Source organism: Phyllobates terribilis, unplaced genomic scaffold (genome assembly GCF_046119375.1).
Source record: "Phyllobates terribilis strain yellow unplaced genomic scaffold, ASM4611937v1 Scaffold_2__4_contigs__length_985480577, whole genome shotgun sequence".
NCBI classification, from domain to species: Eukaryota; Metazoa; Chordata; class Amphibia; order Anura; family Dendrobatidae; genus Phyllobates; species Phyllobates terribilis.
In genome coordinates, this window is record NW_027362762.1 from 157,905,316 (window position 1) to 157,918,220 (window position 12,905).

Below are 12,905 nucleotides of genomic sequence, written 5' to 3' on the forward strand. Positions count from 1 at the left end.
AAGATGACACTGCTAAAACTTCCAAATCAGCTCTACATCTGGTGCCGTTGTCACCCAAAGCACCTGCACAAACTCAAAACCAACACTTTGACAAACCCTCTCAAGGACAGTTAATACAGGAAGATGACCACAAGGTGCTTTCAGGCCTGTTTCTACAGCTCAAGCAGCAGTCATCAGAACCTCCAGAGGCTAAACCACAGCTCAACCCTGCAGCAACATCATTCTACCTGGGAACATCTCACTACTTTACGCCAGACAGCTTATACGCCCAAGGAACACCACAAGTTGATACAGCAACAAGGAGTGAAAAATCAGACATGTCTGAGTTTGCCAGGTTCATGGTAAGCAGGGAGCTAATCAATACCAATGTCTTGAAATTTGACGGCCGTGACGAGAACTACAGAGCCTGGAAGGCAATCTTCAAGGCTGCCATTGCCGATTTCAAACTATCTGTGGAGCAGGAGCTCGATCTTATGATCAAATGGTTGGGCCCAGGCTCTACAAATCGTATCAAGAGCCTTAGGACTATCTATGTGGGACAATCAGGAGCAGGTCTCGCTGCTGCCTGGCAGAGACTTGAACGAACCTTTGGCAGTACTGAAGCCATTGAAAGGGCCTTATTCAAGAGACTAGAGAACATACCAAAGATCAATCTTAAGGAAGTCTACAAGCTTCTGGACTTAAGTGATCTACTCATGGAACTGGAACTTGCAAAAAGAGACCCTCGTTTGTCTGGACTGTGTTATCTGGACACTGCCCATGGAGTGATCCAAATCGTCATAAACCTGCCACACAGCTTGCAAGAGAAGTCGGCAGAGCGGGTCTCAAGATATAAAAGAGCACACAATGTCACTTTTCCTGCATTTACCCATTTCTGCAGGTTCATCGATGAATAGGGCCAGATGAGGAACAACCTCAGCCTCGATTTCCTGAAGTCTAAAACTGCAGCTCCAGCAGCATCATCAACAAGGTATGAAAGCGTCACACCTAAACACAGAGGTTTTAACAACAGTGTGAGCGTTAGAAATACTAACCTGCCGCCACCTGCAGTATCTACCGGTAAACAATACACTACCATGTCAGGAGGCAAGTCTTTCAAACATGAATGTCCCAATCATAAAAACCACACTCACTGAATAGTGCAGAGGATTTAGGTTCAAAACCATACAGGAGCGCAAAAACATCCTCAGTGAACTTGGGTTATGTTTCAGATGCTGCGCTTCATTGGTAGAGATGGGCCAATATGTTCAAAAAACGATCGCCAATTTCAAATTCGGCACGAATTTGGCACATTAGGATTCATGATCGGGCACACGAGCATTTTTTCTTAAAATCGGCAAAATTCGGTAAAAAGTCAGTAAAAGTGCGGGAAATTGTTGCATTGCCACTAAAGTATTTCTAGCACTTTGGCAAGGATAGTGGTGGTGGTGTATTATGGGCAGGGGGGACATGTTTGATGAGGGGAGGGGGTGAGGAGAGCTCAGAGAAGCGGTGTGCTTGTAATTTTTTTTTCCCCTAACTTTATGTGTGGCAATTATGGCTAGCCAGTCAGGGCGCAGGAACCATCCACAATGTCCAGACACAAGGGCTTGTGCCTTGTGCTATTGACTGCTGAAATCACATGTCCCTCTCTATATAAAGAGCAGACATGTTGATTTAGCTCCATTTTGTCAGTGGAACAGCACAGAGAAGATGCTCCTGGTCTTCTCCTGGATTCATTAGAGATTTTAGCTAGTTAGGTAGGCGGTTGCTTCTAAGTCAGACAGTTTAGATAGCTAGTGTCCTGTGTGGCTGTGAAATCGACCTTCCAGCAGATTTTTTTTTTCTTGTGCCATTAGTGAGGTCCAGACAAAGACAGCAGGGCACATTTCATAGAAGTCTGTTGTGCACAGCTTCTATTGTACTCCATGCATGAGTACACCTTTAAAAATCTATTTTTTTCTGTTCCTAACGTGATACATCACGCCATATCTCACCTTGTCATTTTGTGGTGGTGAAATTCAGCTATATGCAGAGCTGTATGCAGAGTAAAAAAAACTATTTTTTTCAGTTGCTAACGTGATTCAGCACGCCATATCTCACCTTATCATTTAGTGCTGCTGAGATTCAGCTGTGTGCAGAGCTGTGCAGAGTAGAAAATCAAATTTTTTGTTGCTAATAGCGTGCGTCTACCACACTCTCTGAGCAACTTGAGTGGGAAAAAGCAAAGTCGTGGTGGAAAGGGAAGTAGGCTTGGTGTTCAAGGTTTACGTGGGGTAGGTGATAATGTTAGTGAAAGCACTGGTGAACAAACACCATCAAGTCCTATCCAAACACAACTGACAACTTCTGTTACTGGCTACTCCACTCCCTTTCTTTGGCAGTCGCACAGTGGTATGCCTTGTTGATGAGGGCCAGAAAGAGCATGTGCTCCAGTGGATTGCAAGCTCTGCTTCAAGTGGCCTCTCCTCCTCTTCCTCCACCTTATCATCACACACAGTACAGTCCACAAAGGTAGCACCCCAATTACCCTTGCTTCTCCCCGAGTCACAACTCTGCAACCGCCCAAGTGACTGTAAAGAACCACAGAAGGGTGAGTCTGCAGAGCTGTTCCCACTTGCTATGCCATGGGCATCAGAAGTGTACTCCAAAGATTCACAGAGTCAAAAGTAGGAAATCATCTGGACTGATGCCCAAAATTTTTTTAGGTTGGATCTGAGCAGCATCCTGTCCCCCTTCATCACCAGACGTTAACCCCTGGGGGGGGGGTAGGTGATCTTGATGAGACTCAAATACCTGAGGCTCACGCGGAATGTACTGTGCTGTCAGGGCAGGAAGAAAAGGAGGGTGACTCTCAGGGCGAGGAAAGGGATAGCACAGAGGATGTTGATGAGGTTGTAGATCCCACTTGGTGTGAACCTAGAGGCACGCAGCTGAGTAGCTCATCTGAGGAGGTGGAGGAGGAAGACGAAGAGGTTACGTTGCGCCCTATGACGCAGACACGGAGTGATGCAACCACGACGAACACAGCACCCTTAGCCACAACTGTGGCTGTAGCCAGCAGTGGTCGCGGGTCTGCAGCTTGCAGGGGCATCAAGGGTTGCCTAGCCTGGGTCTTTTTTGATACCGAAAAGAATGAGCCAACTCACGTTATCTGCCAACTTTCAAAAAAAAACTCAGTAGAGGGAAAAAGTGTGATAATTTGACTACTACATGCATGAACCCTCACATGCGCAATCAACATGTGTTACTCTGGCAATCTCACTGCGATAAAATGCGGACCAGCAGATCTCAACAACCATCAGCCGCTCCATCACCGCATCTGCTGCTTCTTCCTCCTCCTCTGTTACAGTGTCAAGTATTGTCACACAGGTCTCCGATCGCAGAGCCTCCGGTTCTTTACCTGCTCTAGTCAGGATGAGTGAGAGCCCATTAGCTGTAATGGAAGCGAACATGCCTACTGTTTTTGACCGATCTCAGAGAGCGAGCACCCACAACTTTATCAATCCACCGTAACATCTCTGCCTGCACCTCATTCACGATCCAGCAGTTTGTCCGATACACCGTACTCTGCCCTCTCTCAGCACTGCAGCCAGCTCTTGGACCTGCAGTTGTGGTCACGTAAAAGATTGTTTCCTCCTACACATGACAAAGGTAAGAGGTTGTAACTCCACCATCTCCAATCTGTTGGCCACGGAAATGCTGCCATTCCACCTGATAGATAAGAACGGTTTCCAAATGCTGATGGCCGTCGCAGTCCCCCAGTACCAGTTGCCCAGTCGCCATTACTTCTCTAAAAGAAAGCTGTGCCTGGGCTACACCAGCATGTCGCAGACAACATCACCCATTCCTTGACTAAATCTATGTCTGCCAGGGTGCATTTCACCACAGACACCGGGATGAGTAAGCATGGCCAAGGGTGTTACATCTCGCTGACTGGGCACTGGGTGACTCTGGTGGCTGTGGGAGCAGGCGGGGAAGGGGCTGCCCCACAAGTCTTGGAATCCCCAAAAGTTGCAGAACAAACCTCTGTATTTCACACTTTCTCCATTGCTTCTGCCTCCTCCACCTCCTCTAGGGCCTCCACCTGCGCACTCAACCTCTGCCTTAATGAGACCCGCATTCCAACAGTGCAGAGCGAATCCTCACCACCTCCGTTCTACGCAGCCAGTGCTCACCGCAATCAGGCAGTGTTAAAATTAATATGCCATGGAGATCGCAGTCATACAGCTGAAGAGTTGTGGACAGCTCTCCAGGCTGAGTTTGAACAATGGCTGTCTCTGCTGAACCTGGAGCCAGGGAAGGCCGTGTGTGATAATGGCGTGAACTTGGTGGCGGCCCTATGCCGAGGCATGCTCACACACGTGCTTTGCATGGCTCACGTCCTCAATCTGGTGGTACAGCGATTTCTCCACTACTATCCTGGCCTGGATGAGCTGCTGCAGAAAGCATGGAAGCTATGTGCTCACTTCCGCCGTTCGTACCCCTCAGGTCATCGACTTGCATCAATACAGAGGTCTTTGACCATGCCAGTTAACAGGTTGATATGCGATGTGTCGACACTGTGGAATTCCACCCTGCACATGTTGCAGCGACTGTGGCAGCAGCAGCGAGCCTTACGCAGTATGTCATGACATATGGCCTGGGCAGTACGGATGTGGGGCATATGACGTTTATGGAGTGCGCACAGATTAAGGACCTCTGCACCCTTCTGCACAGTTTCGAAATTGCTACTAAGATGGTTAGCGCTGACGATGCCATCATCAGCATCACTATTCCGGTCATCTACATGCTGGAGTAGACTTTGAATAGCCTGCGGGAGGAGGTGGTGGTCACAGAGGAAGAGGAGGATGTGGAAGGGATAAGAATGTTTCAAAGTTCCAAACTGTCTTCCCACAGGTGGGTGCCGAGGGAGGGTGGATTACTGCGATTGAGGGGGGCTGGTGATACCAGACAAACTGCTAGTTAAGGTGCAAGAGCCAAGGAACAAATGGAGGAGGAAGAGGTGATGGGCGAGCAACAGTCAGGAGATGAAGAGGATAATCATCCCCTCTCTGTTGTTCGTGGTTGGCAGGAGGGGACGGAGGAAACAAGCATCAGTGGTACCCAGCCACCAACACAGCATGAGCTTGGACCTCATGGAAGAGCCCGACATATGAGTGCCTTCTTGCTGCACTATCTGCAACATGATCCCCCGTATAGTTAGGATTCGAAATAGTGCTGACTACTGGGTTGCCACTCTGTTAGATCCACGTTATAAGAGTAAATTTTTCCAGATACTTCCCGTCCTGGAAAGGGACCCGGAAATACTGGAGTATCGAAACAAGCTTTTACACAACCTTAAGATAGGTTTTCCACAAGACAGCAGTGAGGCACACAGTGCGCATCGCAGCTCTAGACTTTCAACCTCTGGCACGTCAATTCATCAATGCGAAAACATTAGCAGCAGCAACAGTGTAAGTAGCAGGAGCAATTTCTGTGAGTACTTTCACACATTTTTTACACAAGCTCGTGCATCAGCACAACAGAGTACAAGTCTGACACGTGGTGAACGACTGAAGAAGATGGTGCAGGAGTATCTAGATCTCAATATCAATACCATTAGGGAGGGTTTGGACCCTTTTACATTTTGGTCTTCAAGAATGGATGAATGGTCTGATGTCACCTGTCACGGCTTGGAGGTTTTATCATGCCCGGAAGCCAGCGTTCTCTCAGAAAGTGTCTTCAGCACTGCTGGTGGTGTCCTGAAAGATAAGCACAGCCAGCTGTTCCCTGAAAGTGTAGAACACCTAACTTTCATCAAGATGAACAAGTTATGGATCTCCAAGGACTTTTGCACCCCAATCGCAGACTGTACAGACTAGGCGATGTCGTAGTTTTTAGTGTGCTGCATTGATCTCACGTAATTGCAGTCTGTGATATCTTTAGCATGGCTTCTGTGCCTGCTGTTGCTGCTGCAGGTGTTAACACAAATTTTTGGAAATGTGAACACTCCTGGTTGGGTCTCCATCTGCTGGTTTGGCTGTAGTGCAAGAGGTGTCGGTCCTATTTACACTATTTCTACTCTAGTGAAATTGTTACCACTTTGGTGGTGTCAGCCCTTAATTTTGGGAAATGTTAACACTCCTGGTTGGGTCTCCGTCTGCTGGGTTGGCTGTAGTTGGAGAGATGTCGGTCATAATTATACTATTTCTACTCTACTGAAATTGATGCCGCTTTGGTAGTGTCTGCCACTAGTTTTTGGAAATGTGGAGACTCCTGTTGGGTCTCCATCTGCTGGATTAGCTGTAGTGTAAGAGGTGTCGGTCCAAATTATATTATTTCCACTCGACTGAAATTGGTGCCACTTTGGTGGTGTCTGCCACAAATTTTTAGAAATGTGAATACTCCTGGTTGGGTCTCCGTCTGCTGGGTTGGCTGTAGTGGAAGAGGTGTCGGTCCTAATTATACTATTTTACTCTACAGAAATTGATGCCACTTTGGTGGTGTCTGCCCCAAATTTGATCTGTTTTGGCAGCTTTTGGGTCAATTTGAAGGTGTTGTGTATGCGTTTGGTTTTGCCTCCCATTGAATCCTATGGGGTTCGGATATGTTCGATGATTTTTTGACGAATATTGCAAATTCGACGATCGTAAACCAAACCGAACATAGAAATGTTCACTCATCTCTACTTCTTGACACCACTGGATGATAGCAGCGGATCATAAAGCCAAATCCACTGGTTATTTTTGGGGGGTCTATTCCCATTCATTATTTTGTCTATTTTATGTCACCCTCCTCCTTCTCCTTCTTCTCATCCTCCATCACCATATCAACAGGGTGACCATCATGCAACACGCACATACTTTTTTGAAGGGTGTTTATGATGCCCGTAGGAACTATTTTTCGAGGCTTACCTCTAACATTCTGTATATTATACAGTATGTTAATGTATACAGTATGTTCATGTATACTCCCCAGGGGTAAATGTATTTCAGCCCATGCACTTAGGGCATGGGCATTACCAGTATGGGAGACCCACTCCTTTATAAAGAGAATTTTTTTTTTAATGAGGCCCTTCTCTACGTCTCTTCAAAGGGGTATTGGAGTGCGTCCTAATTTTTAGCAGCCCTTGAACTTGATGCATATGCAATAACAGAATAGGAGACCCACTCATTAAGAAGGGAAGAAAGGAAAATAAAAAGTACTGAGGCCTTTCACTATTCCTATTCAAAGTGGCATTGGAGTGCGTCCTAATTTTGAGCTGCCCTTGAACTTGCTGTATATGCAATAACAGTATAGGAGACCCACTCCTATGTTGTATGTTGCAGTACCAGATGACCCTTGCAGAAGAAGTATTTAAAAAAAAACATCTGACAACGCTGGCAGCAGAAGTCACAGTGTCTTAGACAACCAAGGAATACAGGTGAGGGAGAAACAAAGCAGATGCAGGGGAATGCTGTCAAAGGTCTGGGACAGTTTTCGCAGACCCTCCCAGCACCCAGGCCCTGATGCACTGGTTTCTCTGACAAGGAGGGAAAAGTTTTTGAAAATGCAGAAGAACTACCTTGGCGACCATAGCACTGTCTTCCACGATTCCTCTGTGCCTTACAACTTTTGGGTATCTAAGCTGGGCACGTGGCATGAACGGTCTCTCTAAGCCTTGGAGGTCCTGGCCGATAGCGTTTTGTCAGAGATGGTTTTTAGTGCCACCGGGGGTATTACATATACGCTATAACATATAAGTCACTCCTCAATAATGGGAAGGTCAATTTAAATCGATTCTAAATTCTACAATATTACCTCCTTTGTCTGAAATTTGTTTATGGGTGAGCCATCTCAGTATGGATAGCTTATTACACCAATCCAGCCGGGTATTATTGCCTTAAACTGCATACTGCAAAAAAAAAAAATCTAATCTGTCCTTTCCTCAACCCTAAATATAGTAAACTGCTTGTGCATGCCCTCATCATCTCCCACCTTGACTACTGCAACATTGTCCTCTGTGGCCTATTTGCTAACACTCTCACACCCCTCCAGTCCATCCTTAACTCTGCTGCGCGACTAGTTCATCTCTCGCCTCGCTACTCCTCTGCTACCCCCTTCACTGGCTCCCAATTGCCCAGCATATCCAGTTCAAACTACTAGCACTGACCTACAAAGCCATCCATAACCTGTCTCCTCCGTACATCTCTGAATTAATCTCCCGATATATTCCCTTACGTAATCTCCGGTCCTCCCAAGACCTCCTTCTCTCCTCCACACTTATTCGTTCCTCACCCGATCGCCTCCAAGTTTCTCCCAAATATCCCCCATCCTATGGAATTCTGTGCCTCAATACGTCCAATTATCCGCCACATTTGGATCCTTCAGACGGAACCTGAAAACCCATCTCTTCAGACAAGCTTACAGCCTGCCTTAACCTTGCTTGCTGCCACCTCAAGAACACCGGAGCTACTGCAACCCCCAACCTACTGTCTCCTCCCCATTCCTGTAGAATGTAAGCCAGCAAGGGCAGGGTCCTCTACCCCCTGTACCAGTCTATCATTGTTAGTTTTGTTTACTGTAAGTGATATCTGTATTTGGTATGTAACCCCTTCTTATGTACAGCACCATGGAATCAATGGCATCAATTTATCAATTATATCCATTTATATAAATAAATAATAATAATATTCTAATCCCTATTGATACCGCTGTTAGCTGCATTTACAATAGGGACAGGTGCAAGGTATCATCAGCTGGAGAGGAGTGTTGTTCATTGTCGTCGGATACATCTCTTCCACAGTGATTACTTGATATTTTCTCTGCACTCGTTGACCGATTAATAATTTTTAACGGTGATCTGTAATTAGAAAATGTTGAACAGACAGGGTTGCTTGCGCTCCTTCACAGTTTGGTGGTGCAACATACCAAAAAAATCTCTTCGGAGCCTGTTAAATTCTATTTTCTATTGTATTATATTACCTCTCTTATCTGAGATTTGTGTACGGGTGACCTATAGCAGTTGGGATAGCGTCTTACAGGCATCTAGTCAGGGATTATTGTATTATACTCCGTGCTGAAAAAAAAATTATATTCCCTATTGATAACGCTGTTAGCTGCTTTTAAAATAGGGACAGTTGCTAGATTGTATTATCAGCTGTAAATGAGTGTTCATTCTGGATGTGTCTGATCATGTCTCACACACTACCTGGCCAGATAAGGTAGTAAAATGTTAAAATTACATTTATTAGTGAATGTATTTTTCTCCGTTGAAAGAAATGCAAAAGTCCAAAAATGCATCAAAAACTCTACGTGTGAACATAGCCCAAGGTGTGGAGGAGTATTTTTGGTTTTGGTTATTTATTTTGCCATATATACAAGTCATTACCCTGGAAAGAATGATCCTTAACATTTTTTCCAGGAAAATCCATTTTTGCTTCGTTTTTGTATGATTAATTGTCAGTCCAGAAAAGTGGCATAATACTCTGACAACATTGTTGACAGTAGTGACCTGGGAGTCAGGCTGCTTCCACGAGTCTTCCCCATGCTGTTCCCACGTCATTTGAGCACTGTTTCCATAGATTTGACCAATTTTTAGGCACCCTCCAAACCTCCGAGGTGGGGGCAACCGGAAAAATGCTTGAGTTTCCCATTGGCTTATATTGAGCTCGTTACTCGGGTCGAGCACTCGAGCATTACGATTTGCTTGACCCGAGCAATGAGCATTTTAGTGCTCGTTCATCACTAGTAATAATGCATGCTGAGATTTTTTATACGTGGACCATTTGTAAAAATGTTCATGTGATCTATACTATTGACTTCCATTGGTCAGTGTGCTGTCTGTATGCTATCAGTTTTGCATACAGATAGCAATTGATCATATAATCCACTTGTCTGAACGAGAGAAAAATTAAGATTCATAAGACTGTAGTCCTGGTCCTGAAAAAGGTCTGGACAACCCTTTTCTGTGTGGACTACAGGAGGGTAAATGTCATCAAAGCCCCTGATACGTACCCAATGACACGCATTGATGAGCTGATGGAACGCTTAGCCAGTGCCTGATATTTGACAGTCATGGACCAAAGTCGAGGTTACTGGCAGATTCCTATGTCCAAGAAGAAACAGGAGAAGTTCGCCTTCATTACCCCATTCAGAGACCGCATGAATGCCTTGTCATGCCCCTTGGCATGAGAAATACTTCTGCCACTTTTCAGTGATTAGTTAACCAGCTGGTCGAGGGACTAGACGGGTTTGCTGTTGTCTACCTTGATGACATTGCTGTCTTCAGCCCCACCTGGGAGGAACATCTGGAGCACCTAGAGCAGGTGGTCAGGCAGATCCATGGCAGTGGTTTGATTATAAAGCCTGGAAAATGTCAGATAGGCTTGACGAAGGTGCAGTACCTCAGTCACCAACTGGGTGGTGGAACTCTGAAACCACAGCTTGAGAAGGTTGATGCTATCACCTCCTGGCCTACCCCCAAGACCAAGAAGCAGGTGATGTCCTTCTTAGGTATGGCAGGGTACTATAAGAAGTTCATCCCCAACTATAGTGCCCTTCCTAAGCCTCTGACGGACCTCACCAAAAAGAAGCTACCGAAAACAGTTAACTGCACGGCTGACTGTGAATGGTCCTTCACAGCACTGACAGCTGCGCTTGCCAGTTCCCCAGTTATACAAGCCCCGGAGTTTACTCAGCAGTTTGTAGTTCAAACACATGTCCCTGTTCCCTCCTAAATACTATTCAGAATCCGCCCCCCACTGTTCATCCTTCTCTATACCCTCCATGTGTGACACCCCAGGGGTCTGGTTGCCACAGTGATAGAGATATTATGTCTGAGAGCAGGTGGGAGGTCTCTTGGTCAGACATCCTATGCATGCCACACCTCCTGCACAGTCCTGGGAGGGGAAGGACTTCCCCTATATAAAACTGGGGCTGAGGCAGGGTTAGTGAGTAGAGAAGAAGTAGAGACAGAGAAAAGCAGCAGATATAGGAGAAGAACATCAGGAGCTCTGTGGGAGCAGTGCTATAAGGAGTCAGGGGCTGGCAGCTGCAGAGCTCGCCCTGACTGAGAAGCTATCACCGGACCCGGAGTCCGAGGCTGTGGGGACTAATCTTTACCCAGCAGCAGAAACCGTCAGGCAGGGGATTTCAGGTCCTCTGGCCAAGAAACCCGAAGGCACGGTCACACGCGTGGGACCAGCACCGCCGTCGTGGAGCGGACGCCACTAGAAGGCCCCGAGTCACCGGCCATACGGGTGAGCACCACACGGTACACTCAGGGACGTGGGCTACTTATACCCGCCTCTAGCAAGGTAGCCAGAAGAGTACAGTCAGTTTGGGAGGCCTACAACTCCGCCTGGCCAGGGGAGATCCCATCTGCTCAAGGACTGACCAGGCCCCGATCGCTAGCCAGTACTACGGGAGGGTCTATCTTTATCACCAGTAAAGACCCTGAACTACACCGCATCGTCTCTGAGTGATTCCTGCTACCCCCATCATCCACGTCGGCTGCCCTGAGGCCATACCCCTCCCGTTGGGGGTGATACTACCACGCTGCACAATCCTACCACCGGCCTCAGCGGTCTGCCCTGCAGCGGCAGCTCCTTCGCTGCATTCAACGGGTGGCGTAGTCGTCCAACATCTACCGCTAATACAACGCCACTTAGTCTGACTCCCTGGGCACGGACCGGGTCACTGCCACGAGACTACAACCCTCAACAGATCCGGCTCCGGGTAAGCTCCTGCATGCGCAACGCTGTGCGACACAGGCCCAGGGGTGCGTCACATGCACATAACTGCACCCGGTAATTGAGTACTGCACTTAAACATACAGGCTGATGACCAGATCATACAGCTTTATATGACAATCCCGACTTATTATAATTGCCTGACCTGATATAACAAGCACTTTCCACCTATTGTGTCCCCCCATTTCCTTGTAGAATGTAAGCTTGCGAGCAGGGACCTCACTCCTGATGTTACTGTTAAAGTGTCTCACCTGTATTGAATTTATTGTTTGTACATGTCCCCGCTTAATTGTAAAGTGCTGCGGAATATGTTGGCGCTATATAAATAAAAATTATCATTATTATTATTATGTCAATTCATCTTCCAGTGACGTTCCTCAGCTGTAAGCTCTTACACCAGGAAGTGGCCTATGGAGTGTCTCGCCATAGTGTGGGTCCTGCAGAAGCCCTACCTATACAAGCGCAACTTAACCATAGTGACCAACCACAGCCCTCTCAGCTGGCTGCACTGGGTGGTTGGCAAAAATGGTAAACTGCTGTGGTGGCACGTTGCTCTACAGCAGTAGAATTTTACCATTCAACACAAGAAGGATAGCAAACATGGCAATGCTGATGAGTTGTCCCGCCAGGGGGATGCCAGCGGAGAGATGGGCTTGGAAGATTAATTTACAGATAGTCTCCCATTCCACCTCTAAAAGGGGAAGGTTTCAGAGAAAAATTAAAATCCATAAGACATCTCTGGAGATGAAACATATCACTCACACATTGAACATATGGGATTAATATTAGCTGGGGAAGAGAGAAATAACTAACACTTTAACCTCCATTGAAGTAGGACTCCACATTCAACATATGGAATTAATTATAGCTGGTGAAGAGAAAAACTAATTATAACTGGGGAAGAGAGAAACAGCTAACACTACAACCTCCATTGAAGTAAGGGCCTCTTGAAGTGAACAGGTGATAACAAGAGGAGATTTGTTCTGAAAAAAGGACACCAACATTGAGATTCATTTACGCAGAGGCAGGGAAATACACTTGCCAGGGATAGCGCTTTCTCTGATCAAAGCACGATTCTGAGTCATTTTGGAGACAGTGATAGTGATGAATATTGGTGTTTGCATCGATCCGATATTTATGGGAGATATATTTTCAGCTTTGCAGTGAAAGTACGAATATAACGCATTCATTCACATAACCGTAAGGCTGGCA

The 12,905-nt window shown here is 46.5% G+C and overlaps 1 protein-coding gene across 1 annotated transcript; it reads left to right on the forward strand.

The window, feature by feature from the left end:
• The first annotated feature begins 902 nt into the window (after positions 1-902).
• On the forward strand, positions 903-10,679 carry LOC141244844 (uncharacterized). The gene is made up of 2 exons (XM_073669019.1): positions 903-970; positions 10,232-10,679. Exons 1-2 carry the CDS (start codon positions 903-905, stop codon positions 10,677-10,679), a joined length of 516 nt encoding a protein of 171 aa, XP_073525120.1.
• The last annotated feature ends 2,226 nt before the right edge of the window (positions 10,680-12,905 follow it).

Coding starts and splice junctions, on each gene's coding strand:
- LOC141244844 (XM_073669019.1), top strand. CDS start 903: ATGAGGAACAACCTCAGCCTCGATTTCCTGAAGTCTAAAACTGCAGCT. Junction 971..10,231: donor CCAGCAGCATCATCAACAAG/GTATGAAAGCGT, acceptor TGCTGTCTTCAG/CCCCACCTGGGAGGAACATC.